This window comes from Bipolaris zeicola, assembly GCF_000523435.1.
Source record: "Bipolaris zeicola 26-R-13 unplaced genomic scaffold scaffold_216, whole genome shotgun sequence".
NCBI classification, from domain to species: Eukaryota; Fungi; Ascomycota; class Dothideomycetes; order Pleosporales; family Pleosporaceae; genus Bipolaris; species Bipolaris zeicola.
The window spans coordinates 1-27282 of NW_006912265.1; the positions used below are offsets into that span (position 1 = coordinate 1).

At 51.1% G+C, this 27282-nt stretch overlaps 7 protein-coding genes across 7 annotated transcripts; 2 read left to right on the forward strand and 5 right to left on the reverse strand.

Moving 5' to 3' along the window:
* Positions 1-884: 884 nt before the first annotated feature.
* Positions 885-2540, reverse strand: COCCADRAFT_40264 (uncharacterized protein; the record flags this gene model as incomplete). The annotated part of the gene is made up of 5 exons (XM_007718158.1): positions 885-1024; positions 1098-1256; positions 1309-1741; positions 1982-2241; positions 2483-2540. 5 exons carry the CDS (start codon positions 2538-2540, stop codon positions 885-887), a joined length of 1050 nt encoding a protein of 349 aa, XP_007716348.1.
* Positions 2541-3163: 623 nt separating this feature from the next.
* Positions 3164-3508, reverse strand: COCCADRAFT_106803 (uncharacterized protein; the record flags this gene model as incomplete). Its single annotated transcript, XM_007718159.1, has 1 exon — positions 3164-3508. One exon carries the CDS (start codon positions 3506-3508, stop codon positions 3164-3166), a length of 345 nt encoding a protein of 114 aa, XP_007716349.1.
* A 359-nt stretch (positions 3509-3867) lies between these two features.
* On the forward strand, positions 3868-6318 carry COCCADRAFT_106807 (uncharacterized protein; the record flags this gene model as incomplete). The annotated part of the gene is made up of 3 exons (XM_007718160.1): positions 3868-3996; positions 4051-4403; positions 4458-6318. 3 exons carry the CDS (start codon positions 3868-3870, stop codon positions 6316-6318), a joined length of 2343 nt encoding a protein of 780 aa, XP_007716350.1.
* A 2129-nt stretch (positions 6319-8447) lies between these two features.
* On the reverse strand, positions 8448-8843 carry COCCADRAFT_106788 (uncharacterized protein; the record flags this gene model as incomplete). Its single annotated transcript, XM_007718161.1, has 1 exon — positions 8448-8843. One exon carries the CDS (start codon positions 8841-8843, stop codon positions 8448-8450), a length of 396 nt encoding a protein of 131 aa, XP_007716351.1.
* A 2980-nt stretch (positions 8844-11823) lies between these two features.
* Positions 11824-18494, reverse strand: COCCADRAFT_8433 (uncharacterized protein; the record flags this gene model as incomplete). The annotated part of the gene is made up of 6 exons (XM_007718162.1): positions 11824-12424; positions 12471-14233; positions 14282-15221; positions 15272-15398; positions 15451-15754; positions 15807-18494. The coding sequence occupies 6 exons, from the start codon at positions 18492-18494 to the stop codon at positions 11824-11826; spliced, it is 6423 nt and encodes a 2140-aa protein (XP_007716352.1).
* A 1354-nt stretch (positions 18495-19848) lies between these two features.
* On the forward strand, positions 19849-22501 carry COCCADRAFT_40268 (uncharacterized protein; the record flags this gene model as incomplete). The annotated part of the gene is made up of 5 exons (XM_007718163.1): positions 19849-20013; positions 20092-20189; positions 20239-20452; positions 20504-21352; positions 21401-22501. 5 exons carry the CDS (start codon positions 19849-19851, stop codon positions 22499-22501), a joined length of 2427 nt encoding a protein of 808 aa, XP_007716353.1.
* Positions 22502-23756: 1255 nt separating this feature from the next.
* Positions 23757-26984, reverse strand: COCCADRAFT_106799 (uncharacterized protein; the record flags this gene model as incomplete). Its single annotated transcript, XM_007718164.1, has 3 exons — positions 23757-23855; positions 23917-26855; positions 26912-26984. 3 exons carry the CDS (start codon positions 26982-26984, stop codon positions 23757-23759), a joined length of 3111 nt encoding a protein of 1036 aa, XP_007716354.1.
* Between the last annotated feature and the right edge of the window lie 298 nt (positions 26985-27282).

The following is a 27282-nucleotide window of genomic DNA, read 5'->3' on the forward strand; positions in this document are numbered from 1 at the left end:
TTGCTCGAAATTTTGGTAGAAAAAGATGCCATTTTGATGTAGTTACGTGGTGTTGAAGAAGATGGAGCTCTGCAGCTCGGTTGTGGTTGGGGTGGGCCCGTGCTTACGCGAACAAACTTCTGATAGGTGACTGTATATTCACAAAACTACCTAAAAAAGCCACCCAGTCACGCAAAACTCTAAACAGGAGAACATTACGCAACCCATCGATCACCGGCACCGGTATAGTTTTGATCCCGTACCTACCACCCCATCAGCACTAAAGTATTACATAAGTACACATGGCCCCACTCTCCTTTTAATATATGATCAACGGCCATCGCAATGGTTTCTTGATGAATGCATAATCTCAATCAGCGGAATGTATTGATACGGGTGACTTGGATATCTACCTGCCTCATTGCTCTCGTCCGAAGTACAGAAGCACTCACTACCCGCACCTCACCCACTATCAAAAGAAAAACAGAGAAAAAAATGCATCTTACAGCACTCATCTCACTCGTCCTCACCACCGTTGCGCTGGCAGCACCACCACTGCACCACGATACTGTACAAGACCTAAAAGTTCTTTTTTTTTGAATTTCTCCCCCCTTCTCCTTCTTTATACCTCACCTCCGTATTTGTGTGGGGCTCATAACTAACGTGTAAGACCTAAAGGCCAGAGATGACCAGTGTGACAACAAATACGACGGCTGCCTCTCAGGATGCGCGCCACAAAATACTTTTTGCAAGACGAATTGCAAGGATATGCATTGTGCAGGCCCGAGCTGATGATGTATGGTTTTGTAAAAAAGATATATGATGGGGTATATGCAGATTTGATATGTCGTCTTTGGAAGATTCGTTGGTGAGATCTAACATTGTCATTGATGACAGTTGTATTTCTAGCGACTTGCATCTTGTTCAACGAGTGACTGGAGAAGTCTCACTGTTGTTCTCGTATCATAACCAGTTTGTGTTTCGACTTCGTTGAGAACATTCCAGATCCGCGCCTTCCGTGAGATACCCTGGATGTGTTTCGCCGCTGCATCGCCATGTCGTTAATTTCAAGTACAAGGGTCGGCCTTTTATATTAATCACAATCATCATAAACGTACCGTAGAATAAGCCATGAGTAGAAAAAACCATCAATGACGGTGGAAATTCTGATATGGCTATGTCAGTGACTTTGATGGCCTGCTCCTGGATCAGTGGAATGTAGGCCTCGTCCTGTAGTGCTGGCTCTGCATAAAGTAGTATGTGCGCGATATGGTACCCTGGCTTGGTCAGTGTTCCTTAAGCCACTATTAATAGCAAGCTTGAACATACAGAACGCGGCTGCCGCAGCTGCAGCAACCGGAAAATATACTTTGCAGAAGCCATCCTCATCCTTTTCCCCATGTGGGATACCACTAAAAGTCTCAGAGAGACCTCTTCGCCATATTTCCATCTCATGCAGGAAATCTTGCCGTTGTAGCTTACCAACTTCCGTATTACCGTCTGGTCCGAAGACCAGATTTATCACTCGGGCCAATATCCAAAGAACATGGTTTCCAAGTACGTCTTCCCGCGTCTCACCCTCTACCCAAGAGACCTCCCATTCAGCAGGGTTGAACACCAAGGGCTGTTCGCTTGCCATTGCAACAACGATTTCATGCCGAACGTAGATCCAAAAATTGGCAAGATCAATGCCAGTCGATTGCGCAGTGACACGCCGTGACTTGACGAGGCTTACAAGGCCTAGATAATGCCTCCGATAATCCTCTGACCGTAACGCTCCATGGATCTCATAACTCAACAGCAGCATACTTGCCGTCAGCGCGTGCTCGTGCTCCGGCATACTTAAAGCTTCAATCAGTAGGCGCAGAGCTTCACCGTAGTGTCTTACGGCGCAAACTCCCCATGACGGGTCATGACTGAGATTCGAGAGGGCCAAATGATTGGCGGTGAATGCACATACGCAATGAAACAATAGTGGTGATCCCAGAGCAAGCTGCGGTACCTTATGCTGGTAGGTAGAACCGTGATCGAATATATCCATCCATGTCGCAACGGTGCGTACGTACGTCTGCAAGAGGAAAGCGCTTTCTGAGGTCAATCGTATCCTTGGCTTTGGACTATTTGACCTTGCTGATCCCGTTGGCGATAGACCGTTCACCGGAATATAGCTTTGAGTTGGCGTTGAGTCCTCAGGAAGTTCTAAATCATTCATCCGTAGCTTGAAGACATCAACAAGCGAGGGTGTGTCTTTGTTCACCTCGTCTCCAGATGAATTGGCGTGGGGAGCAGTACGAACATCTTCTGGCTGCTCGCATTCGAGCTGCAAACGTTCACAATTTCCACAAATAGGTTTTTTCTCGTCACAGCGTGTGTGACGACGCTTACATGTTGTGCTGAAAAAGCAGAGTCAGCAGAGTGAACACCGAGTTGCCAGTATAGTGAACAAACCAGCCTTGATGTCATTAGTTTACTTGAATTCGTTATCGATAAGGGTGACATGTACCTGTTTTGCTCCGCGTCCCACCTCTTCGCTTCTTCTTGGGTCTACTATCACTGTCCATTTCAACTGTGCAGTTCCGGGGCAACTTGTCGCTAGGGCTAGAAGCGAAAGACCCGGTGACAATAGCACATCGTCAGCGTTGAGCCAAGTGGAGCGTCGAGCTCAAGTACATATAGTTTCTAATACATATTGGGCTAGCCTAGTCATCGCGTGTTCACGTGGGACATACCTATATGCACCCATGCCATATCAGTAGGGGACAAGTAAAGTTATTGATTTCGAAAATCACATCAGACGATATTGTGAAATGATATCTGAGTTCAGACGATTGTGCACAGGTCGTGCGTCACCCCAGAGGGAACTTCTTTGAGCAACCAATGGAATGCCAAAAGTTAGCTGTTACTACAGATAGAAGTACTCGAGCTAAATTGCAGTGGGACAAAAAAGGCCAAATTATTAGATTGTTTGCCATATGTATATTTGTGGTGACTATCAAGATACAGTCAGGTACTTTGTGGGGTATTCGCCAACGGCGAGAAACCCAGAAATACAATAGCTCTATCAGGTAGTAGGCCTATTGAAGTTAGTAAATTTGAAAGTAAGTCTTGCCACAGGCATATTTACCACTGAACTTCACCAAAGAAATTCCCATGGCACAACGCCTAAGTGGCATACTTATGCGCATCATATGTATCTGAACATGTTGTTTCGCACACTTCTCTTCATAGAAGCAGGTTTTCCGTCTTCGTATTCAACGCCAGCTGCACCTCCCTCACTGTCAAGCCCTTGCAGTTTTTCCATAAGCTCCGCATCGAGCTCCGCTTGTGTCTTTCTCTTGGGCTTTGGCGCTTCGGAAATCTTATCACCTGACTTTTGAGAATCGCCACCAGCCGAGTTTGTGTTCGTGCTGTTGGAGCTCGAGTCTGAGTAATCCCTAAGTGAGGCGAACACCGGCCGTGCAGGTAGGTGTGAGTATCGTGTGATAGAAGAAATAGGAGTAATTCGAGGAATTTGGCGTAAAGGCATCATATCAAGAGATGGGTTGCTGTACATTGAAGCGACTGCAGCGGCATAAAGACTGCGGTGATGGTTCTACGTCACTGTGACCATGTTCGCAACGCGAACACAGACGGTCATAGCGAAAGCCCACGCGAATGAAATGACGCATGCAGCCAACTCCCTTACTGTCTGAATCGCCGGTTTCCATTACCGATATTATAGAAATCATAAATTCCATGCTTAGCTATTCAAGTGCTGTGTTGCTGGCCCAATGCAGATGCTGGTTTCTGCCAAGACGCTAGTATCTGCAGCCCTTTGAACTTTGAGTTCCTCGCGGTCGCATTGCACTGCACGCGCCATTCCACCAACTTCCCGCAAAACCATCCAAAATGGTCGTCACATCTTCCTGGTCGAACGTCGAGGACGAAGTGCTGAAGGCTGCCATCAGTAAATATGGGCTGAATCAGTGGTCACGCTGCGCATCTCTGCTAGCAAAGAAGAGCGCGAAACAATGCAAGGTACGCGCTTTCATCATAGACACTAGCTGTCGCTAGAATACTGACACCAAATAGTCCAGATGGCAAGAATGGCTGGATCCGTCGATTCGCAAAACCGAATGGGATCGCGAATCGGACGAGAAGCTCCTGACTATGGCGAAACTCCTTCCTACCCAATGGCGCACGATTGCGCCCATCGTCGGACGGACAGCGACACAGTGTCTGGAAAGATACCAGAAGCTCTTGGACGAACAAGAAGCTCGTGAGTCTAGCGATCTAGGACTCGCGGGTCCAGAAGGCGGAGAGGCGGCTCCCTCAGCAGAGGACGTTAGACGCCTGCGTCCCGGCGAGGTTGACGCCTACGCCGAAAGTCGTCCTGCTAGACCAGATGCCGTGGATCTAGAGGACGAAGACAAGGAGATGCTTTCGTATGCATTCCCAAAAATCTATACATGTAACTATAACTGACATGTTGTGCACAGAGAGGCGCGTGCGCGTTTATCCAACGTTAGTGGTAAGAAGGCCAAGCGAAAGGCTCGTGAAAGGCAGCTGGAGGAATCAAGAAGGCTTGCCTTGCTTCAGAAGAGACGGGAGCTGAAGGCGGCTGGTATCAACATCAAGATTACTCCAAAGAAAGGCAACCACATCGACTACAATGCCGACGTTCCGCTCGAGAAAGAAGTCCCCGCAGGCTTCTTCGACACGACCGAAGAAATCGACCGCAACGAGCGACAACGAGAAGCCTTTGACCCGCGAAAACAACAACTTGCGAACAAGAGGAAGATGGAAGCTCAGGAGGACGGTGGGGGTGACCGAAAGAAGAAAAAGGATGAGAAGGCGGGAGGTCTCGCAGCGTCATATGCAAAGGCCGCGCAGATGCAGAGGATACGAGAAGCAGAGCAGAGCAGCAAACGGCGTGCGCTTGTACTACCATCTCCACAGGTTGGAGAAGCCGAGCTTGAGGATATTGTCAAGATGGGAGCAACCGGCCAACGCGCAATTAGTGCAGGAAGCAGCGACAACATGGCAACCCAGGGTCTGATCGGGGATTACTCGAATGTGGTTGGTAACACACCGATTCGAACACCGATGGCGCCTAAGGAAGAAGACTATGTCGCAAACGAAATTCGAAATGCTCGGATGAGGACAGAGACACAGTCTGCTCTGCTTGGTGGAGACAACCCAGATCTTGTAGAAGACCAGGCACCTGTTTCATTATCTGGGTCCGCGTCACGGCATCAGATTGTAACCCCGAACCCGATGGCAACCCCCTTCAGGCAAGCCAATGGTGGAGTAGGCGCGACACCAATACGACAAGGACCAGGAGCGACACCGATGCGAACACCTCGAGACACACTGCGCTTGAACGGGGAGGAAGACGGCATGCAACTGGTTTCTCAGACGCCTCGCGATATAAGATTGAGAGAGCAGGCAAAGCGTCAGGACTTGAAGAGCAAGCTTGCTGCGTTGCCAAAGCCCAAAGAGGAGAGCTGGGAGTTTGAACTACCCGAAGAGCAAGCAGAGCCAATGGAGGTCGAGATTAGCGAGGAGGACGCAGCTGAACGTGACCGGAAAGCTCGTGAAGCTCGCGAGGCACAAGAGGCTGCAGAATTTGGTCGACAAACTCAGGTTGTTCAGAAGTTCCTCCCAAGGCCATCGCTGATCGACATCGATGCCATGATGAAGCGTGCACTCGATCTTTCTGATCCCGTAGAGCGCGAGGTTGAAGTCGAGATGGCCAAACTCATTGCAAACGACGTTAAGAAGTTTGGCAACGGTCGCGTCACCGGTACCGTACAAAAGATCGAGTCCATGTCAGACCAGGCGCTCCGAAATGCAAAGATGGAACTTGCTCTCGAACTTGCCATGACGACAGAAAAGGACAAGAAAGCGTTCCACTCTGATGTCAATACTGCTTGGACAACGCTACATGGTTCCGCCATTCTCCCTGGTATTGCAGGCTACGAAGAAGATGAGATTGACGAGCATCAGCTCATGGTCGAAGCCTTTGACAAGGCACAAGAAGCAATCATCGACGCCGCCGAACGTGCGAACAAGATTGAGAAGCGCCTTATGACACATCATGCCGGATACGCCAAGCGGTCAGCTCTGCTACGAGAGAAGATCGGAGGCGCTTTTGCAGCGCTGGAGAAGGCAAGAAATGATCTTAACACGGCACGCACGGCAGAATACAACGAGCAGACTGCCGTGGAACGCAGGTTGGAGCGTCTACGCGAGGAAGTCCAGTTTGTCACGAAGAGGGAGAGAGAGGCACAGGAGGTGTACAGGCGACGAAAGGAGGAGCTGGACAGCTTGCAAGTTCCTGTCAATGGTGTACATTAGATGGCTTTAATGCGTGTTTTATTCTTTTTCTTTTTCTCCATTTTGTATATCAATTGAAGTGGATGGGTTGCATTGGGAGGGCGTTTTATCGATGCTGCATGATGTGGGTACAAGGACAAAACTGCTAGTTATCATGACAGTGTTGCAATAAATGATTTGATACCACATTGGATTCCGCCTTTTCTTGGCGATATGACTCAAGTGGATTGGTGTTGAAAGAATATTTGATTTACTTTTATACAGTATAGCTCTCAATACTTCAGGGAAAATGTGCGGATAGGTATCCAAGCATTCACCAAATGCCCGGAGGCATGGAATATGTTGTGATACTACATCTTCCCACTCAACCGCTCTCACACTCTGACACTATAGTTCTCAGTTGCCTTTGCAGTACTACATCGCTCACACAATCAATCCCATCCAGAACAACCCTCTACTTGACCAACTCATCCCTTCTCCGCCCCATATCCCACCACGTAAGCAAAGAAACGGTCTATTCGCAGCTAGACTGGGTGGGTTTAGCCGTCGCTTGCAATGCGATGTCAGCAAGTTCGTCGGACCGTTGTGGGGGAAGGCAAAGTATGTATAATTACGGTGGCGTGACCTGGGAACAACCTTTCTTTGCCTTTTGATGTTCTGCGTAGAAGAAAAGGGGAAGGGGAAGGGGGATAAGGTTTATTGCTTGGTTGATACAAGCTTTTTTTTTCAAGTTGTGGAGCAGATGGAAAGAAGAGGAATGGAAATGTTGGTTACAGTGGGCTGTTGTTTTCTGAACGAGGGCTGTGGTTAACGATGTATGCTGGTTCTGGGAGTCTCAAAACCAAAAGACAGCTGGGTTGGTATAGGCAAGTACCTGCTGTATTGGTGGGCATGGTAGAGTATCCTACCAAGTTCGAGGTCAAATGGGTCTCAAGTCGTATTTTGTGGGTCACTGCCGAGATGGGAGGGGTTCTACCTACACCATGACTGCTTGTGTGCAACATCTCACTCTCGTGATATGAACAGAAAATCCCGGGCTTTTTTTGATATCCCCTGTGGAAGTGCCACTGCACTGGCTAGGTAACAGCGCTGGGGCTAAATAGATAAGCCGTGTGGAGATGGCTTTTATGGTGTGCACAAGTCAGTGTAAGCTCGTGACACATAGGCTATTCTTTTCAAGAGATGGCGCAAGAGCACTTTCAGGAAGACAAGGGGATGATTCTTGGGCTCAAACTACATCGAGTCTTCGAGCTATTATCAATGATTCAGATACACAGGGCAAATACTCTGGCACGTGACCTTGAGCGAGCCGGAACGGACTGAGTCTCCTTCGGCCAGGTTCTAGATATCACGATGTAAGGTATCGTATCAAGAACATGTCTTTTGATCTATCCGTTTAGACTCTTTCATGAAAGACCTTTTGAGCAGGAAGATGTTCATCTTGTACACCCCAACACCAAATCATCACAGCACAGCATAACCAAATACAGTTCAGGCCTCATTTGTTCAAAAAAAGAGTGTTTGAATTCTCTATTCGTATTTCATGAAAAAGCACACCAGGATGAATGATGATATTTCTTCATCTCTCACCCGTCTAAAAGTGCGATGAAAAGGGGTGTGTCCACCACCTCCTTCCAAATCCGCAAAAAAGTGTGTTTTGAAAAAAAAACCAAGAAAACCAGCTTGATGGGAGTACCCGGCGGGAAGGGGAGGGTAAAAAAAAAAGGGTGTCCATGTTTACCCCTCTCCTCTCCACCGACCGTTGAGTGAAAAGAAGCTGTATGAGGGTGGGGGCTTGCATAGCAAGCAAAGAAGTGAAAAAAAGAAAAGGGAAACAACCCATTCTCGCCCTGACATTACTAGGCAAGAAGGATAAGGGGAGAAAAAAAAGATGGGGATAGGGAGGGGAGGGGGGAGATTCACAACCCGCCACCCCATGGCAAAAAAAAAGCAAGACCCAGCGTAACTTTCCCCCTCCCCCATCGAAGAAGAAGTTTCGAAAAAAAGGGAGAAAGAAAGGAAAAAGAGATAAACGCCAAATCAACACCACCTTTTATCCATCATGAAGAGAAATGTCCGATCCCAAAATAGCCAGAAAAAAACAAAACAAAACAAAAAAACACCAAGACGGAAGAGCGAAAGAGATGGCTCTATCGCTTCCCATCCAAAACCTCAAAGATACCCACAACAAGCACTTCGCTCGATCCCCTACCGGCACTCGGCCGTGGCTCCAGGACATCAAGTCCCTGCTCAAAAAGATGCCTTTCCTCCTCGAGCTCAAACTCCAGGACGCTGGGCTTGCGGCGCACAGCGAGCAACTCGCGCAGCGACGAGCCGGACGAGGAGCGCTGGCTGTGCGGCGACGAGTTGCGGGTGAGCGGGGAGGTCATGGAGGAGGAGGTGAGGATGGAGGAAGGGGAGGCGGAGCGCATGGAGGCGCCGCGGGTGGGGCTGAAGGCTGTTTTGAGGCGGCGGAGGGAGCCGGTGGTGCTGCGGAGGGGGGTGAAGGATTGGAAGCGGTTGGTGCGGGATGGGGAGGAAGGCATGTTGGGTGGTTTGGTTTGGTTTGGTTTGTTGTTGGTTGAGGGGTGGATGGGTGCGTTCTCTCAGAGAATGAATGTAGTGGGTTTGTTGGTGTTGAAGAGACCTTGATGTCGATCAAGAAGAAGAGAGTCCGATTGTCTGTCCTTTCCAGAGGGTGATAGATGGAGAGAAGAGAAGAAAGAAGCAATCAAGCGATGCGGAAGAGGGCAAAGCAAGGTATAAGGATAGTCTCAGACAAGGCTGGCCTGATGTGGAAAGGGTAACCAAGGATACGGGTCCCGTCAGCTCTCTCTCTCTCAGTCTCTCTTTTTAGCGAGTCAAGCAACGGTAAATGACGTTGGCAAGCAAAAAGATAATGGTCCCGGCGGGTAGGGATGACAGACGGGTCTGAGCTTCGTGTGGGTGGAACAAAGTTGGATAAAAGGGTAAGGCGTGCGAGTTTCGTGTAGATTTGGCTCTTTCCACCAACAAAAAAAATGGACCGAGATAAAGTAGACCAGAAAGCGGGAAAAACCTTGTTCAGATTTTCTGTTAAATCGTTTGCGCGTTAATTGTAGCGTGGCGTCAGTGGGAAATAAGCGTTGAGTCGTTGCGTTGTGACGTGCGTTTTTTTGCCGTTAAAAGTAAGACGGACGGGATGTGTGTGTGTTTGTTGTGTGTAGTAATACCAGCCACGACACAGTATGAAGAGAAAAAACAAAAGGCAACGAATGAATCGTAGGAGAAGGGAGGGGAAATGATTCAGCAGTTTTTTGGGGAAAAGAACGAGATGACAGCAGCCTTTTGAGACGCAGCAGAGAAACAGGTGCGGATCCCCTTTCTTCCCCTCCCTCCTACCCCCCAAAGCTGTCGTGTCGCATCTTGTGGGTTGAGAGGACGCCAGTGCGCGTGCGTGTTGCGTGTGCCAGGGAACTTCTCAAACCATGGAACGACGCTTCAAGTGGGCAGGGGACGGGGGGTTCTGGCCCATTGTTTGATCGCCGGCCCAAGCGAACTAGCCAGCGGGAAGTCGATGGGCGTTGGTTTCCTACTACCAGACTCGTCTACCTACAATGGGTTTTGCTGGGCCTGCTGGGCCCTTGCTGGGCGCCGCGGACAAATTGCTCTGCTCATTTCCAGCCAGAGGCCCTGCAATTGATAGAGGAGATTGCATGGCATTGGACCGAGTAAGGATGATCCATATCTCCCTCTCTCTATGCTCAACCACCGGATTGTGGGTGATGTGCGTGTCCTCAACGTCTTGCTTGCTTGCTTTCGGCCGAAGAGATATAGCGCATTGAGCGTCGTCGCGTTTGTTCTGGTTACGTACTATGGGGCCTTGATGTTGCGACGAGTCCCTTTTTTTTTCTTCCTTCTCTTTACCCTATGCATGCGACTGGAACATCCGTCCCCCTCATGCACATACTTACACCCACACTCACACACACACTGACCTTACATGATGGGCATCTTTTACCGTGCAGGCGTCTCCGCCGATGGCGTCCCGTACCGTGCTCACAGCAGAAAAGAGTAGTACCAGTACATAAGGGTGCAAGCGACCGATTGGGTGCAAGAGACAGACGAGTGTTCTCACCGGAGCATCTATACCAATCTAGCTGGCTTCAGACACAATGCACCCCATCGTCTTGTTTCTCGCGTTGCAACCAACCAGCCCTCGCTCACTGGCCGCCCACACAGCACATGAAGCCCGCGCCGTCTCCGTGGCTGTGTGACGCAACAACAATCTGCGACAGACAGCCGGTGGCTGCAAGCAGTATGATCCTTGAGGGGCGACGGAGGGATGCCGAGCTGTCTGACGGCCGACCGAGTGTTTCAGATGCCCCCGGCCACCAGACGAATCGAGATGCCATTGTAATGCAGGCGACGCATCGACGGCTTGTCCGTGGTCCATTGTCTGATGGAAAACGAGGCACTGCACATGCGCGCAAATGCGTCTATGGGTCATGCGCAACGCGCGAGTTTCAGGTACGGGATGCCAACCAGCTCGCCTAGGCTAGCGTTCCCAATGGTATTCGTATCCGCTGCTCTCGACAACATCCACCAACGTGCCAAGGTCACGTTGCGAGATAAGCTGTGGACCGCCGCTGGCCCCTTTGCAATAAGTGTACAGACCGAAGAAGGAAGGAAAGTATTGGAGGAGGAGTCATGACTGCTACTTTGCTAGTCCAACACCAAGACACCCCAGTCGTCATCACCATCATCATCATCGCCACCGTAACCATGGCTCCCCAATTGACTACATGCTCGTATTAATGCCGCTGTGCTGCTCCCTCGCGTTTGACCGCACAGTCAGCCGCAAGCGAGTCCGTGACATAACGGCTCAAACCTTAAGATACAAGCCCATCAGTCCAGCATGCGCCCCTCGCTTCTGCGTACATACACTACGCTACATAGAGTTTGCCACCCACCATACCCATCACAGTCAAAGCATCCATGCATATCTAGGGAAAAGATAACAGTCCATTCAGATAGGAAGTCTACCAGCTCTACAGTGTAAGTAGTCGTGACTCACTTCAACGCCAACGCTATGCAATGTCAAAAAGTCCGCGCCACAACACGCCACAACACACCACCACACCATCCACCCCACCCCAACCATTAGGTACACTGGCGCCAAGATGGCCTCGATTACAACCCGTTCCCATGCCGTCCCTTCTAGTACCTCCTCCCCGTGCAGATCAGGTTTGCTACTATTTCCATGCCTATGTGCCTGTATCGGCTTGAGACCGCTCGCGTGCGTGTTTTGGTTCCTTCTCGTGAGCTTGATGCAACATGTGTTGCACCATGACTGTCCCGAGTATCTGCAACAACGAACCCCCAAGACTTTGCCCCCCCCCCCCCATCCTGCCTGTTAAATCCCCATTTCCAGTACCAACGCCGAGTTCCCTTTTGATCGTCACGGTCAACAAGCTGCCTTTCAGCTTGCTAGACCGGCTCGTATCCCCCCTGCAAAACACCTTGTTCAGCCGCTATTAGCCTAGCCTAGCTGCGCCTCTTGGTTGTAAAACTTCTCCTGATACTTTCTCCCCATACCGAGTTGTCTAGCACCTCCAAAACATCGGCGGCGCTAACTGCGCTATTCGCTCGGCTGCGACTATCGCCCTGCCCCGGCTCTGCCTCGAGCGGACTCGGTGGCCGGCTAAGCGCAGACGCAAACTGCCACTCGGGATCCGCTGCAGATGGCGACATGGGCGATGCTGGCTGTGCGCTTCTCCGTGTAGGTGACCCAGTCGGTGACTGCTGAACCGAACTGTTTCCACTTCGATTCTGGTCCGTTTGCAAATGTGGGAGCGAAGGCCCAGCAGAGTTCCTTGGTGACGGAGCGTACAGGTCTTGAGGTGAGAAGAGAGGACTCTCTACCGCAGGACCCCGCTTGGCGTTGGTGATGTCTTCATCGTCAATGAAAATCTCCGGAACCGTAAACTGCGGAACCGTTGCCATGCGTCCCTGCTTCTTCAGTTCCATGGCGCGGCGGAATCGTCGCGCCCAGTACAGCGTGTCGAAGAAGCCAACAACAACATTGCGCCGGACTGCTTCTTCCACTCGCTGCAGGCGAGCCCTACGTCTCAAGAATTCTTCCAGCCTGCCAATTGTTAGCCATTTTCTTGCACAGTGCTTTCAACACATACCTCAAGCTCTTGTTGTCATTGATGACCTTGTAATGTGCCAAGATCATGAGCAATGAAGAGAACTGGATGCCTCGATCCGGGTCGCTCGATACATGCACCTCCTCGTAGAATGTGTTCATGCGTTTTCGTCTGCGCTGGATTTCGGCCACAGGTAGCTGTGCTAACCGACGGTTCAGCTTGTCAATGTCGATTTCTTTGGTCGGTTCGCGGCCTGCGACTGGCAGATTCGACTCCCGTCGATTCGTCACACTGCACTCCTCAATGAGCGCACCAATGGTGAAATCGCCATCATAGATGCGCATCTCAAAGATACCAGAGAGTTCTCCAAGCAGCCTTGGAAACACATCCTTTGAAATGTAGCCTGTCCCATTAGGATCAAATTCTGCCCACGCCTGCTTGAACCGACGAATCTCTTCCCGGCTAATGACGGACAGCCCACTACTCCGCTGGTAGACGTACGAGAAACTCTCGTAAATCAACGAGACAAACAGATTGACGAAGATGTACATGCTCAAAATGTTCCAGCTAATGAACAGTGCTCGTGCCCACTCGGGACTGCCACAGTCGCTATTGAAATATCGGTCTCCGACAGTGCAGTAAGGCTTGTCGACGCTTGCAAAATCTTCCATGAACTGGTTCCAGCCCTCACCTCCACTCGTGACGAACAGGAAAATGAGCGCCTTGGGTACAGTGCGGAAGTTGATGTTTCCAGTTTCGTTTTCTCCAAATCGAGTGAGACCGAATGTTTGCGTGAGAGCAATGGCGTACACCAGGAACAATACAAACCACGTGGCAAGCAGGTTGCCAATAGATGCAAGACTTGCTGCTGCCGTCTTGAAAAGCTGGTCCAGCGAATTGTTCCGTGGGATGAGTAAAAGGGCAATTGATACAAGACAGAGCTTGTGGAGCTGGACGAAGATACGAATGTCATTTCTTGCTAGTACAAGAATCGATGTCACAAAGGTTCCCGTGACAGAAAAGATGGAGAACATGTCCCAGGCGCTCTTCCGGAAGCGGTGCCAGGAAAGACCAACGATCCGAATGACTACGTTTGCGATGAAGGCGATTGTAAGGACAAGAAAGATGTAGTCTCGGGCAGTCTCCCAAGGGCCATAGCCTGGATACCATTCCAGGCAGAGCAACATGAGATGTAATATCAAAACACCCGTGACGAACCTCTGCCAGTATCCAGTCTTTGTGATAGCTCGACGGTAACACCATTCTTCCCAGCTTTCTCGTTGCTTGGTCGACGATGGACGTTTCGAGGGGGAAACTTGACGGAGAAGCTTCCGTAATTCGAGCCAAGATCGCTGATCTGTCGTCAAGAAGGCAACTCCCGTTTGTTCCGTGTAGTTGCGCATGAAGACAGACACGAACAGAGTCAAGACGAAGACGGCGCCGAGCAAATTGAAAATGATAAAGTAGATCGAGTTGGCCGAGGCCGCTCTGGGTTCCGGTTGTGTAAAAATTCCAGTGATACTCATTGCAGTCCACGTACAATCCGTCCAGCCTTCTTGGGATACAATCTGAAACAGAATGAAGAGGGAGTCTCCAAAATTGTCAAAGTCGTAAAAGGGATTCGAGGCTTGGCGAGGGGCCAAAACAGTCCATTCAAACGGCGAGCTGTTGTATTCTCCAACACAGTCCTTGAGGTTGGCACCTGCTGGGAAATCACCATCGTTGCAGGACTGCATCTGGCCGACAAATAGATTCAGACCGTAGATGGCAAATGGAATCAACAAACTCATGGAGACAAAGGCAGCCTGGGTAAGTCATTAGTAATGTCGATGCGTATGTGCGATCCTACTCACTGAAAGGAGCTTCCACCAGCTACGAATAATAAGTGAATGGAAGTGATTTCGCGCGCTGTCACTGATGTTGAGCAAACGAAGAGCCCTGAGAGCTTTGAAGGCGCCGACAGTTCGAGTCACTTGACCCTCGTTCAAAAACGACGTGCCAACATTGATCCATAGAGTGATGAGCACAACACCATCGATAAATCCCCAGGAGCCGCGGAAGTAGGCATTTGGTGTCCAGAAGAAACCGTCAGCGATGACCTTGATCAGAGCCTCAGCGCTGAAGAGAATGGCGAAACCCATGTCTACCCATACAAACCAGTTCTTGACACTGAACTCGTGACGCATGAAATATTCTCGCTGATACAGTGGCGTTGTGATGCAGGCCAAGAGCACCATGGCAATGATTGCTGCATAGATGAATGCCGAAAACGCATACCAAATGGGGACAGATGGCGCAACTCCTTCAATACGATCGCCGCCTCGGCCAGGACCAACAATGCGTTGGCAGAACTTCCGTATCGGATTGTTGACACGAAAAATGAATAGAGATACGTTGTAGTTGGGGTGGTTCCGCAGATACTCGCGCTGAGCCTTCTTGCGTTTCTCCGTGGCTGAAACTACTTCTTTTGCCATGCTACTTGGATCGAGGTCCTCGTACGCACGACCAAAGTCCAAGGGAGCATAGAAAGGATTCGGCTCGCGATTGACAACGCGCCGCAGAAAACGTTGCCAGATGGTGGACATGGCTCCAGATCCCACTATAGTCTTCGCGGGACGAAGGCCTGGGCGAGGAGGTTCTGCCTCTGGTGGGCTTGCGTGCCCGTTACCTTCATCAAGGAAGTCGCGAACGACAGCGTCTTTTAGAAGCATTTCAGTAGCAGCATGACCGTAATCTAGAGGATCTCGACGACGCGCCTGGCCAAGCTTGAAAATGGATGACAGTGACAGGTTACTACAAGTGGTTAGCAGGCAATTTAGTTCTGATAGATAGTTGAAACATACCCAGTGGAAGAAGTCAGGCCGTCCTCTTTCTGCTGGAGGAATGCCTTGACTTGCTGCAAACGCTTTTCATCTTCAGAGACATCAAAATTTTCCTGGATGATAGCAATAAACATGTTCAGAACAATGACTTTAGGGTGTTAGAGTGTGGTCTTTACACATGTAAATAGTTTTAGACTTACAGTTGGCAAAGATGAACCACAGGATACAAAACGATGCCCCTATCCATGCTATGCCAAAGGGTTTTTGGTAATTCGTGACATTGTACAAGATCGTAGTCCAGTTTTCACTGGAAAAAATCTGATACATTCCCAGAAAGGAGTTGTAGATATCAAAGAAGGCTACTCGGATCGGTTCTCCGCTATCATCTTCTTCTGGAATTTCGCCTCGGAACAGCTGCGAAGCAAAGATGGATGCCAAGAAGGTTAGAAGAAACACGAAGAGAATTAGATTCAGCAAACCGCTGGCGTTTTTAAACACAATCATCTAGAATATCGTTAACTAGGCTCTACCGATACGCCAGTGATAAAAGACTCACAATGAGATCCCGCGTCACCGGTATAGCTAAGACGACACGGTAGACGCGGATGATTTGGAAGACTGTTAGCCAGGCATAAGCCCTCCCGTTATGTGCGGATTTGATAGCGGGTAGTTGGATAATCGCCGTGATGATGGCAATGAAAAGATCTACGACGTTTCGCTTGCTCCGGAAGAAATTCCTCCAATCGACAATGAGCCGGATGAGGATCTCGAGAACCAGGATGAGGGTAACAACCAGTTCTACTGTGTCGATGAACGATCTGCGAAAGTTGCTCATATTGGCACTTCTCATCATCTGGGCAACCAGTCCAAATGCTATGACAGCCACCCAAAGGAATCGAGTTTTGTCGTAAAAACGTTTGAGAGAGCTAACACGTTGCTTCTCGTTGCTGTCGTCGGTCGGCTCTTCTTTGATCTCTTCTCCAGTAAAGGCACTGGCTTTGCTTTCTTCGCGGATGATTTGGAAAGAAGAAGTAATGACAGCAATTAGCAATGAAATCAGCCATAAACTCAGGATGATGATTCCAACAATAAAGAAAATAGCGCTGATGAGGTAGTCGGTGTCTGCTACAGTATACATTATGCCAGACCAGGTGTTGGACGACATGATGACGAAGACGAGTTCGAGCGACTGGAGGACGTTGTCGAAACTTTGCGTGTCGTCGAACGGATTAGTGCTCTCGACACAGAGTGAGCCCTTTGGACATAGGAAGCCTTTACCGCCTTCTGGTCCACTAGGCCTGCCTGGAGCGGGTATGTATCCTGCTGAACGGATACCAGGTTCGTCAAGCAAGTGTCCACCACAGAATTGGTCCGAATTGGTAAAATTTTGAACACCCTGTGGGTCTTGCCACACGCAGGTTCTCCTAAGACTTGACTTGAAGCTTTGAACACCGACGATTGAGAAGAGGAGCCAGAAGAAGCAAATCAAGAAGGCTACGTTGACTAGTAGAGGAGCAGCCTTCTTCAAACTCCGGAGAATGACCGAGGTACCGCTAGTAAGATTCAAAAGGCGGACGATACGTAAACAACTCAACATCTCGAACACAAGAATCACTCTGCTGTTGTTGATGTTCCAGAGTCCCAGAATGAAGGCAATCCAATATGAAGTGACGGCAACAAAATCGGCGCGATTAAAGGAGTGTCGGAGATAGGCGCGGTGGGCCAAACGGATACGCTGTTGCTGACGTGGATCGGTGGGACCCTCGTCTGGGTACATTTGTGCAGTGGTGAAGGCGCGTAGTACCGAAGGTTGCTGGGGATCCTGAGCAGGCTTGGGGCTGATGCCACTCTTTCTTTGCGAGGGCTGTCGCTGAAAACCGCTAAATATCTGGTCTGCCTTGGTCAAGACGGCCTCCCTAAGTCCGACCTGTCGATTGATGGTGCTGTACTCGACAGGGTTGATGATGAAGCCAGACACGATGATACGGACAATGACTTCGAGAGTGTATACGACAAAGAGGCCCAGGAGAGCAAAATCAATGTTTCCAAATGCAGCAAACTTGTCCCTTGCCTCGGGGTTGTACTGTGCCTTTGTGCGGGCATCAACAGCCAAGAGTACTGTTTGGACGATGATGAGTATGAGAAGCAGCGGCTCGGTCACTGGGTGTACCAAGAGGTCGCACAGCTTCATCCTCAGCTTGTTGTCAGCAGAGAAAATGCCCAGACTCTTTCCGCGCAACGGGTTCGAAGGGCGCTGCCAGCTTGGTTTCCGCTGGTAAGCAATAGGCGAAGGGGGTTTCTCTATAGGTGTAGACGGCACCGGCGAGGTAGGGCCATCTGTGGCGTATTCCGATAGGGCTGGAAATGACGGAGGCTCATGGAGACGGGAGTTGTGCACCGACGACTTTCTGCGAATGGTGCGCTCCGTAACCTCGGAGTCGTTGGTGACGTTGATGACACGCTGAGACATGTTCCGCATGATGGTACCAGCCCGATGCAGAGGTGAGCCAAACTGACCAGGCGACAGAGACCGGCTCCTTCCTCTTGAGTCTCTCAGGTTGCCTGTGGCAGCTTCGACCTGGCCAATGTCGTCGCCGCCATGGCGCGCACCTGACGTGGCATCTCCAGGACTGAGAAAGTGCACACTTTGAAAACTCGATCGGTCTTGGCGGGTTGGGGTGGTGGGAGCAGCGGACCCGCTCATGGGCTGGAGGTTGCGCGGATCTGTGAGGTGGGCCGTGTCGTCGTAGGTGGGCGAGAAGTAGCTGTGCTGGTCTTCCGAGGTTGATCGATGGAGATCCGGCTCGCTGTCCAAGGGCACGTACGACATTGGTGAAGCGGGCGCAGGGATTGGAGGTGAGGTTTCGCCCTGGAACTGCATGCTCATGCCAAAGCCGATGGCAGCCTGGAACGCGCCCGTATCCAAGGGCGAGCTGCCATCGTCATCGTCGACTCTGCGTATTTGGTGGGCAGAGGCCAGGCTGGTATTTATCTGGGGACAGTGTGCATGTCGCGTGGGACTGGGCGAGACGTCGGCAATGGGAGCGTACTGAGGGTCTCGAAAGTGAGCCGATCCCATGGCGCCCGAGTTTCTGAGCAGGTTGCGGCCGCGGTCGCTAAGAGAGCGGTTGTGCTGGTGGTGCGGCGCATGGTTGTCGGCTTGATCTGGCGGGCGATTGAGATCTTGCAGAGGGATTGGTTCGTTGGTGTGTCTTCGGTCGTGGTTGGGATCTGGGTAGGACATTGGAGCGTGCTGGCTGACTTGCGACCTTCACCTCAGCATCAGCCCTGACTGGCGCAGTGTGTGGCTGCGTGTGTGAGAGTGCTATGGCGCAATCATGTAGGGTGCAGGCGACAGGCTCAAGGCAGGCAAATGCAGGGCGAAGAGTAGGGCACGGGTAGGCGTGGACAGGATGCGTGTGCTCAGCGCAGGAGGGCACAGGGCGGATGGTGAGGGAGAGTTGTGGGAAAGTTTACAAGACGTTGTTGACCGAGAGCGGGACGGCGCCCGCAGCCCTGAGCCCTGAGCCACAGCAAGCAGGGATTCAGAGGCCCCGACGGCGAAGACGGTTAGGCTACGTCCGGCTCGACTCCGCAGGAACGGGCATCCGAGTTGTTCTAGCTGCTATCAGAGATGGGACGGGCCCGATGGGAGGGTGCGTGTATTTTTAGGCTAACGTCGTGCCAGGTCCCTGTGGCTGGTGAAATTCCTAGTATGCACTGCAAGGCGACGTAGCGTGGCCATGTGCTAGACATATCTACTATCTACCATGGGAAAGCCGTCTTCTGGATGGATTTACGGATGGCCCCATATCAACGCATGCACATGCACATGCATAGACACTAATCCGACTCCCACACCAAGAGCCAACACGTCTTGGCCGCTCCGAAACAGCTTAAGGCTGACTACGCAGCAGACCCCTTACTCTGCCTGTCCCATTCTCCAGCCACACCACTGTGGCCCACGCTTGTGCGGCGCATGCCCACACAGCTCCACACCCTCATCCAAACGCGTAATCGCCATCTCGCAACCGCCTCGGCACCGCTTTGACAGGCGCATCGCTGCCGGCTTGATGCCTTGCCTGCCCTGTTTCATCGCCCTCGAGCAACTGCACCAACCACAGCACTCCGAGTGCCGCCCAGCACCTAACCACAAACGACTGCTATGTATATACCAGATAATACGCTGGATAGATGAAATGAACAATGTCTGGGCATGCTCGAGTATTGTCACGTGCCTTCCATACGTCCGTACTACTACTATTACTACTACACACACAGGAAGGAGTAAGGCGCCTCAATCGGAAACACATGGTGCTGCTTGGTGAGGCTCCCCTAAAGGCGCTGAGATCCGCGGGAAAGCCGAAAGGGGTAAGGCGCCTTTTTCCGATTCCCCGTCGCGCGACTTCATACTCTCGACATTCACCAGAATAGAGCCGCATTCACTCCTCCGCCCTGCCTACGCGACCCCCACGGCCAACATCTGCCCCATCCTCCCATCCCCATCTGAATAGACGCATACCCCGTAAACCTCCTCGTCCCCTCGCCACCTCCATACCGCCAATCGCACGCGTCGCCGCACGCGAGGCATCGCAGCCATGCCGTCCAGAAAACGCGCCGCCGACGAAATGGACGTCGAGTCGCCTACAGCGGAGCCGAGTACCCTACAAAAACTGCGCAATATGTGGCAGTTTGCCAATCTCGCCCAGTACATCAGCCTGTTTGGCGATGCCGTCAAGATCGACAGGGACTTTGACATTGAGGTAAATGCAACTTGCGCCCACCGTCCCTGCCACTGCACCCGCCCATGCTTGATACAGCATCCGCTGACACATCCATAGGACCTCGAGTCCGAATGCCTCAAGCCACAACCCTCGGAAAAACTTGCTCAGATTGGCCTGGCGCTGCTGAAGCATGTGTCGTCACACAAGGGCCTTACGTACGTCTCTGCCATTGCGCATCTCCCGCCACCTCTAACAATATGTCAGGCTTGAGATATTCGATGAGTACGCCCGCCGACAGTACGTTGCCAAAGCGCCCAACCGAAACCCCTTTGGCGAAGACGAAGAGCCCCTCAAATTCAACGATTTCGACGTCTTCACAAAGATACGTGTGCTACAACAATTGTCTGTATGGACACTCAACAACCCAAACTCGATAAGGGAGAGGATGGCTGCAACGGATGGAGAGCAGGCGCTCTGGGTAAGCATTACATGGCCGAGCGTTTGCAATGTCGCTAACCCTGGTCTTCAGCGCATGGAGCCCACTGGTTGGGACTCACAGGAAAGGACCATCTTTATTCTTGATGACAATCGCATGTACCGCATGACAGATCCGCCCCCACCACCCGAACCAACCAAGGCAAAGTCAAAACCGAAGCCAAAAAAGTCAAAAGGCTCCCGATCCAGTAAGCGACAAAAGATAGCAACCCCCGAGCCGGAGGAGACCGCTGAAGAAGAGCAAGCAACAAGTAAACAGTCTGAAGAGGTTGATGACGGCTTTGGAAGCAGGAAATGGGAATGCGTCTGCGTCACCTTGGAAGATTATCAGGAGTACATTAACAGTATCCGAAAGAGTCGCGATCCAAATGAGAAGATATTATGCAAACGCATCCAAGAAGACGTCATCCCCGTCATGGAGAAGCTGGCCGAGGAACAAGCCAGGAAGCAGGCTCGCAAGATGAAGGAGTTGGAGAACATGCAGAAACTAGCCATGGCGAAGCGTTCGTCCCGAATCTCGTCGCGGCTTGAGAAACAAAAGGAAGTTGAGGAGGCTGAAGCAGCAGAGAGAAAGAGACAGGAGGAACTTGCCATGGCCAAGGCAGAGCAAGAGAAGCAGAAAAAGCTCGAGGAAGCACAGGACTCGCGCAGGATGACCCGCGAGCAGCGACTCAAGGAACGAGAGACTGCCAAAATTCTGAAAGAGGAGGAGCTGCGCAAACTTCAGGAAAATGAACAGAAGCTGGCTTCTAACAGCGCAAGGTTATCAGAGAGGCATCTCAAGGCCATGATGAAGAAACATGAAAGTGATCTCAAGAGGCTCAACGAAGAGGAGGACTGGTTCTTTGACTGTGAGAAATGTGGCAAATACGGTTCCAACTTGGTAAGGTTGCAGGTCCAATTCTTCTCAACAAGTGCTAACCTTGACTAGAACGACGATACGCCCCAGATATCTTGTGAAAAGTGCAATGTCTGGCAACACATGAAATGCCATGGAATCACTGAGAAGCAGACTGAGGACCCCAAGTTCGTATTCATCTGCACTTCGTGTAAACGCAAGGAGGCAGAGGCAGAGCAGCCCAAACCTCCGTCTCTGAAATTACGCTTAACGTCACAATCGCCCGCGTCTAATGATCAATCACGAACCAACGGTGTCAAGCCATCTGGACTCGACTCGATTCGGATACCAGCACCGCAACCCTCTGCTCCGCAAGCCTTCCAACCCTCTATGCACCCGGTACAGCCTTGGGTTGACGGTCCAAGTCTATCACCACGAGGTCAAGCTCTTGGACCCCCTGGTATCCAAAGATCCGAGGCCGCATATGGATCGCCAACAAAGGGTGCAAACGGCAGCATGTCCTCACCAATACGGCCTCGTCCATCATCCCCTACATCATCCCCTCCACCATACAACCTCCACCGGATACCCAGCAGTCCCACAAAGAGCAGTCCCACAAAGGGCTCCCACACATCCCATCCACCCCAAAACGGCAATATTTCATTCAGCGCCAACCCCTTCAGCTCTAACCCTTTTGCTCCATCCTCCCAATCCCTCCCCTCCTACGCCCGCAGCTTCAGCCGCCCCACCTCCGCCGCCGGCGGCTCCCCTGTCAAACACTCGCCCGCCGCATCCCCGCGCCCCTCGAACGGCCTCCCCCCAAACTTCCAATTCAACAGCCCACACTCCTCCTTCCCTCCCTCCTCCGCCCATCGCCCATCTTTCTCACCAGTAAAGCATTCATCCCCGGCACCCCTACCCGCAACAATGTCGTCCCCGGCTCCAGCCCCCATGCGCATCGCCCCATCGCCATCGTCGCAAATGCCGGCCCAGATGCTCCCCGATCCTATTCCTGCGCCATCGAAACATGATGGGGTGAGATTGCCGAGTCATACCCATCATCTGTCTGAGACTCCGGTTTTTCCCCCCGTCAAGAGCCTCGAGCCCCTGAGTAGTCCGACGATTATGGATCCGCCGGTTAAGAAGTCGAGTCCGGCTCCTGAACGGTTTCGGGGCACTGTGAGGGAGGAGTAAACGGCGGAGTGTGAGACATCTGTGTGTGTGTATGCTTTTCTGGGGTTTAATCGGTTTGACACTTTGCTTCCCGTATGTGTGTGTTTTTTTTCTTTTTGCCCTTGAAAATTGAGGTTCGGGATACTGGGATGTCAGCGGGTGATTGTTTTTTTCTTTGAGTCTGAATTTGTTCTTTTCTATCTTTCTGGTTTACCAATGGGGGTTTTTTTTGTCTTTCTTACAAGGAACGGTATTGAACAGCGAGGTTTTGTGATGGGCTTTGGCCTCTCTTTTTTTTTCGCTCTCTTCAGGGCGAATTTCTTGTTCTTTTTTTTACACTCATGTCTACAAAACTGTTCTTTTCTTCCTTCTTTTCCCGCCATTTTGTATTTCCCCTCCAAAGAGCCCTTTCAAACCTGTTTTCTCAAAACCCCTTCCCACATTCAAAGAGTATGATAGATTTCCCCTCTCTCTCTCTTCCCCCCTGAAACGCTCCCCAGCTCAACTTTTTTTTGTCCGGTTACCGTTATTCGAAACGATGAGCGAGTTACTTCCCCGGACAGTTATCAACACATAATTCCCTTATGTTCCTTGATTTTTGCCGTTTTCTCCTCTAGCGAAAGTAAATGCATGTTTAGATTTGAGAGGGAAAGGGGGGGAGGAAATGAGTACTTTGGTAAAGCGAAGAACAAGAGAAAAGATTGAATTAAAGTAAAAAGTGGGTCGTTCGTCGGGTGGGTTTTTTGTGTTGAGTTTATTTGTAGAATGGTGGATTTTTTGCTCTCTAGTTTTTTTTTCGCTTTGATTTTGCTGGAGCGGCAAAGAGAGAGGGAGAGGCAGAAGGGGGAGAGATGATTGTGTAGGCACGTTTTTTTTACTTCATACTCTTGTATTTTATACTATCTTTTTTTGTTGCAGTTGTTGAATGAATGAGAGAGAGGTTATTGGGGGTGATCATAGTAAGATATCCTTTGTTTAGCGACAAGTGTCACGCACCTTGCACGGGTAGTAGATTTCAATAAAAAAACGTACTTGATCATATATGTATTAAAATGTCTACAATAATATGCGAAATGAGATCCTGATGAAAGTCAAAATATGTTATCTCCAATGCAACGCCCTACCCAGCGCCCTTTTCTCCCCAAAATGCAAAGCAAAATTCACAGAAAATGACACGCGATACATGAATGCTTGAGCAGAGCTTTTCTGTTTAGTTCTTGTTTCTCGTACGTTTCTCGTATGTTTCATTTTCATTTGTTTTTTTTCCTTTTCTTCATCAAGCCTTCAGTCGTTTCTCTTCACATCTCACACAGACGGGATCTTGCGTGTCACCACGTAGAAAGTACCTTCCATCTTCAAAGGGGCCAGAGCAAATCTATTCTCATGTTAGCATGTTCCGTGTCATTCACAGATAGAAAAAAGCGGACAAAACTTACCACGCAAACAAAGCAATTAGTATGCCACTCCGCTCCAAGGGCCTTGACAACCGTATCTGTAACCGGTTTCCTGCAGCCCTTGCACTTTGTACTGTACCGATGCGTGTGGCAATTGACACACCACGCGTACCCGTCTTTCTCGACAAAAGGCGTCGTGCTGTCAAAAGGATCACCGCACTGAGCGCAGAAGAAGTGGCCGGCGTGCCATTCAGCACCACATGCTACAATGACCTCGCCTTCAATGGGCGTTTTGCAGCTCTTGCATCGTGGAGAGAAGAGCTCGTGGAAGTCGAGGTGGCAGTAGAACCGTGGAGATTCATCGGTGCCATCATCATGCTCCAAACGAGCCATGTCTTCGGCTGTAGGGTGCGAGGGCAGGAACGGAATGTCATAGCCTGTGAGACGGGCGCGAATGCGCTGGACACGTTCGGCGTGCTTGTTGGATGGTTCTGGGTAGAAAGCTACGCACTCAAGGTGCTCGCCACATTGATAGCATGTGAAGCATTCTGGATGGAAGCGAGAGCCTCCTGCAGAGACTATGCGGCCTGCAATGGGTAGCGCACATTGAGTACAGAGAGCACCTGTGCGCACCGTGGTCGGCGTCCAGTGAGTGCGACCGGATCCAGAGCCACTGTAGCTGTGCGATTTGTTTTGAGCACCTGGTACTGGTAGAGGCCGTGCAGAAGCTGCAGGTCCAAAGCCCTTTGGCGTGTTCACGTTGATTGAAGGCACCGAAGGATTAACCGAGATTGAAGGAACGTTACTGTGTCGTCCCCGGGCGGATCCTGTAGACTGATTGACAGAAATCTTTGGAACATCAGGGGTCACGTTGATAGAGGGCACAGTAGATCCTCTTCCTGGCATAGGCGTCTCGCTCACTGATATACTTGGGATGGGCGGGGCGCTTCCTCTTGACCCGCGCTTGGGAGCAGACGATTCACTGACCGATATTGATGGAATGTCAGGTGTCATAGACCTAGAAGCTGAGGATGATCCCCGTCCAAAAGATGGTGAGTTGCTGACTGATATACTTGGGACAGGCGCTGTGACGCTCGATGAGGGTCTATGGTAGCTTCGACTCGATGGTGTCTCCGAAACCGAGATGGAAGGAACGCTTGGTGCGGGTGTAGTCCTAGAACGTGAGGGCGAAGAATCAGGGACATTTATAGTGGGTATGGGTGCCACGGAGGGACGCGTTGGAATTTGAGCTTTCCTCAGCGAACTGGTCAGTGGCAGGGGTCGCGCTGGTGCTGGAGGATCTTCACGAACACTGATAGCGGGCCTATCAAATTTGCCGCCTCGCAGCGCTGAAATGGTGTTGCTAGAGGAGACATTGATCGCCGGAGTCTCAGGTGGTCTTGGTGTGGTGCTTCGTTTAGGAATTTCGGGTGCCAGGCCGTTACTGGGCTCAGGAATGTTGATCTCAGGGACTGGAGGTATTGGTGTGGTACTTCTTTTGGGCACATCCGGTGCTAAACTTATAGTAGGCACGTCAGGGGCCATTGCAGCGTGCATCAGGGGAGGTTGGCCAGATTTGGATTGGTTGGAAGGAACCGGTGCTGGATCAGACAGCGTCGAAACGACTTCTTTCAGCTCGACAACATTCCAGTCCTTTTTGAAAGACACGATTGGTCGCCCTGGAGCATCGGAAACAGCAGTGGGCGTAGGAAGCTTTGGACTACGGTCCTTGAGGCGAAATCCGGTCGCAGCGCGTAGCTCCTCACTTCTTATCTCCTTGCCGTCCTTCATCTTCACTTCGGGCAAGTTCTCCGCATTTGCCTTGTCCTTGTCGGTTGGCTTTGATACAGCAGAGTTCAACGTGTAGCCGGCATTTCGAGACTGGGTTGGTGGGTTCTTTTGTATCTCATAGCGGTCAAGCCGCTTCGAGGCCACAGTAGGATCGGTGCTTGAGCGTACCAACGGATTGCTCTTAATAGATTGGAATCGCATAAAGGGGTTCCGTCTTACTCCCAATGGTAACTTCTCAGTTTTCGATGGTTCGGGGGCGGGTTTCGGTCGAGGAGCAGGCGATGTTTCTTCTTCAGGTTCCTCGTAAATTTGATCGTTGGGGTTTTGGAAGAGGCTTCCACTGGCAGTACGACGAGAACCACTGCTTCTCCGCCGTTGCTTAAAGTCCGGCAGATCCGAGATGGCTTTGGCTAATGCCGGCGACTCAAACTTCTTGCCCTTGAGGTCAAAGCACCCCTTGGTTGGCGAAGTGGCCGACGTCTCATTCCCAGTGGTAGATGCATCCGTGTTTCCTCCAGGGCCGGTGCTCTGCAAGCTACTGCTCCTGCTCCCCGAGGCAGCACTTCCCATCGAATGTCGCTTTCGCAGCTTGGAATTGGCCCGCTGCAGATCCTGATCCTTGGGCTCAACACTCCGACTTCGCTGTGTGCTATTCTCCCTACCCAGGCCAGGATAGGAGTATGGCGCGTGCGGGTTATTCTCCGCTGCATTTGGATTTCGGTGCTTCCAGACTAGCTCTGCAGCTTCGTCTCGTGCCGCCTCGTATATCTTCCCCTCCGTCGCAAGCTCTAGATCCTCCATGGCTGCGCGTATAGCGCGGGCTTCATCCTGCTCCACCTGTCGCTCCTGGCGTTCTCGGTATATCATACTTGGCGTTCGCGTATGCGAGGAGGATCGTGAGGTTTCTCTCCCGCGAGGCGCCTGTACAAGTGGCCGTCCAGGGCCTCCGATCTTTTCCATGCTGGTCCTTGACGTTGTTCGGCTGTGCGACCCTGGCTCTTGTGAGGCAGAGGGTTGAGCGTCGGCATCGGCAGCGGGGTCCGTGAAGGTACGTTGTAGCGCAGCCACAGCTGATGAATCGGAATTCCGGTTGGGTGTTCTACTAGACCAAGTGTTGAAATGTGCGGGCGCAGGACGTGCTCCAGTAGGACGGGCGGGGCGGTTTGTGCGAAGGTCTTGTAGGTAGTTTTCTTCACGTATACAGTCAGAATCTTGGCCAGGATGTAATCCTGCTTGTAGAACTTACTCATTTGGGACTGTGAATAATAGGCTCCAGGCCCTGGCGACGAAGCGCCTTCTCTTTCCTTGGATGCGAACATGTAGCGTCGGTGTTTACTGCTCTGTTTGTGTGGCGTCCAGGGTATTGATAGAAGTACGCAAGCGCAGATGTTTTTGATAAATAGACTAGCAGTGAATTGAACAAGTTTGAAAGAGTAGAAAGATAGATATACGAACCAAAGCTGTAGACAAGCGGTGGGGGGCGCGGTCGAGGTGCTGCCCGTAGCTTGTTGCTATTCGCTGGTTTCCCATGGCAACTGAGCCTGTGACGTCTTGACCGCTTCCCACACATCCACCCCCTGCCTTAGCCGCACTATCCCCGGATCTTCAGGGTCTGCG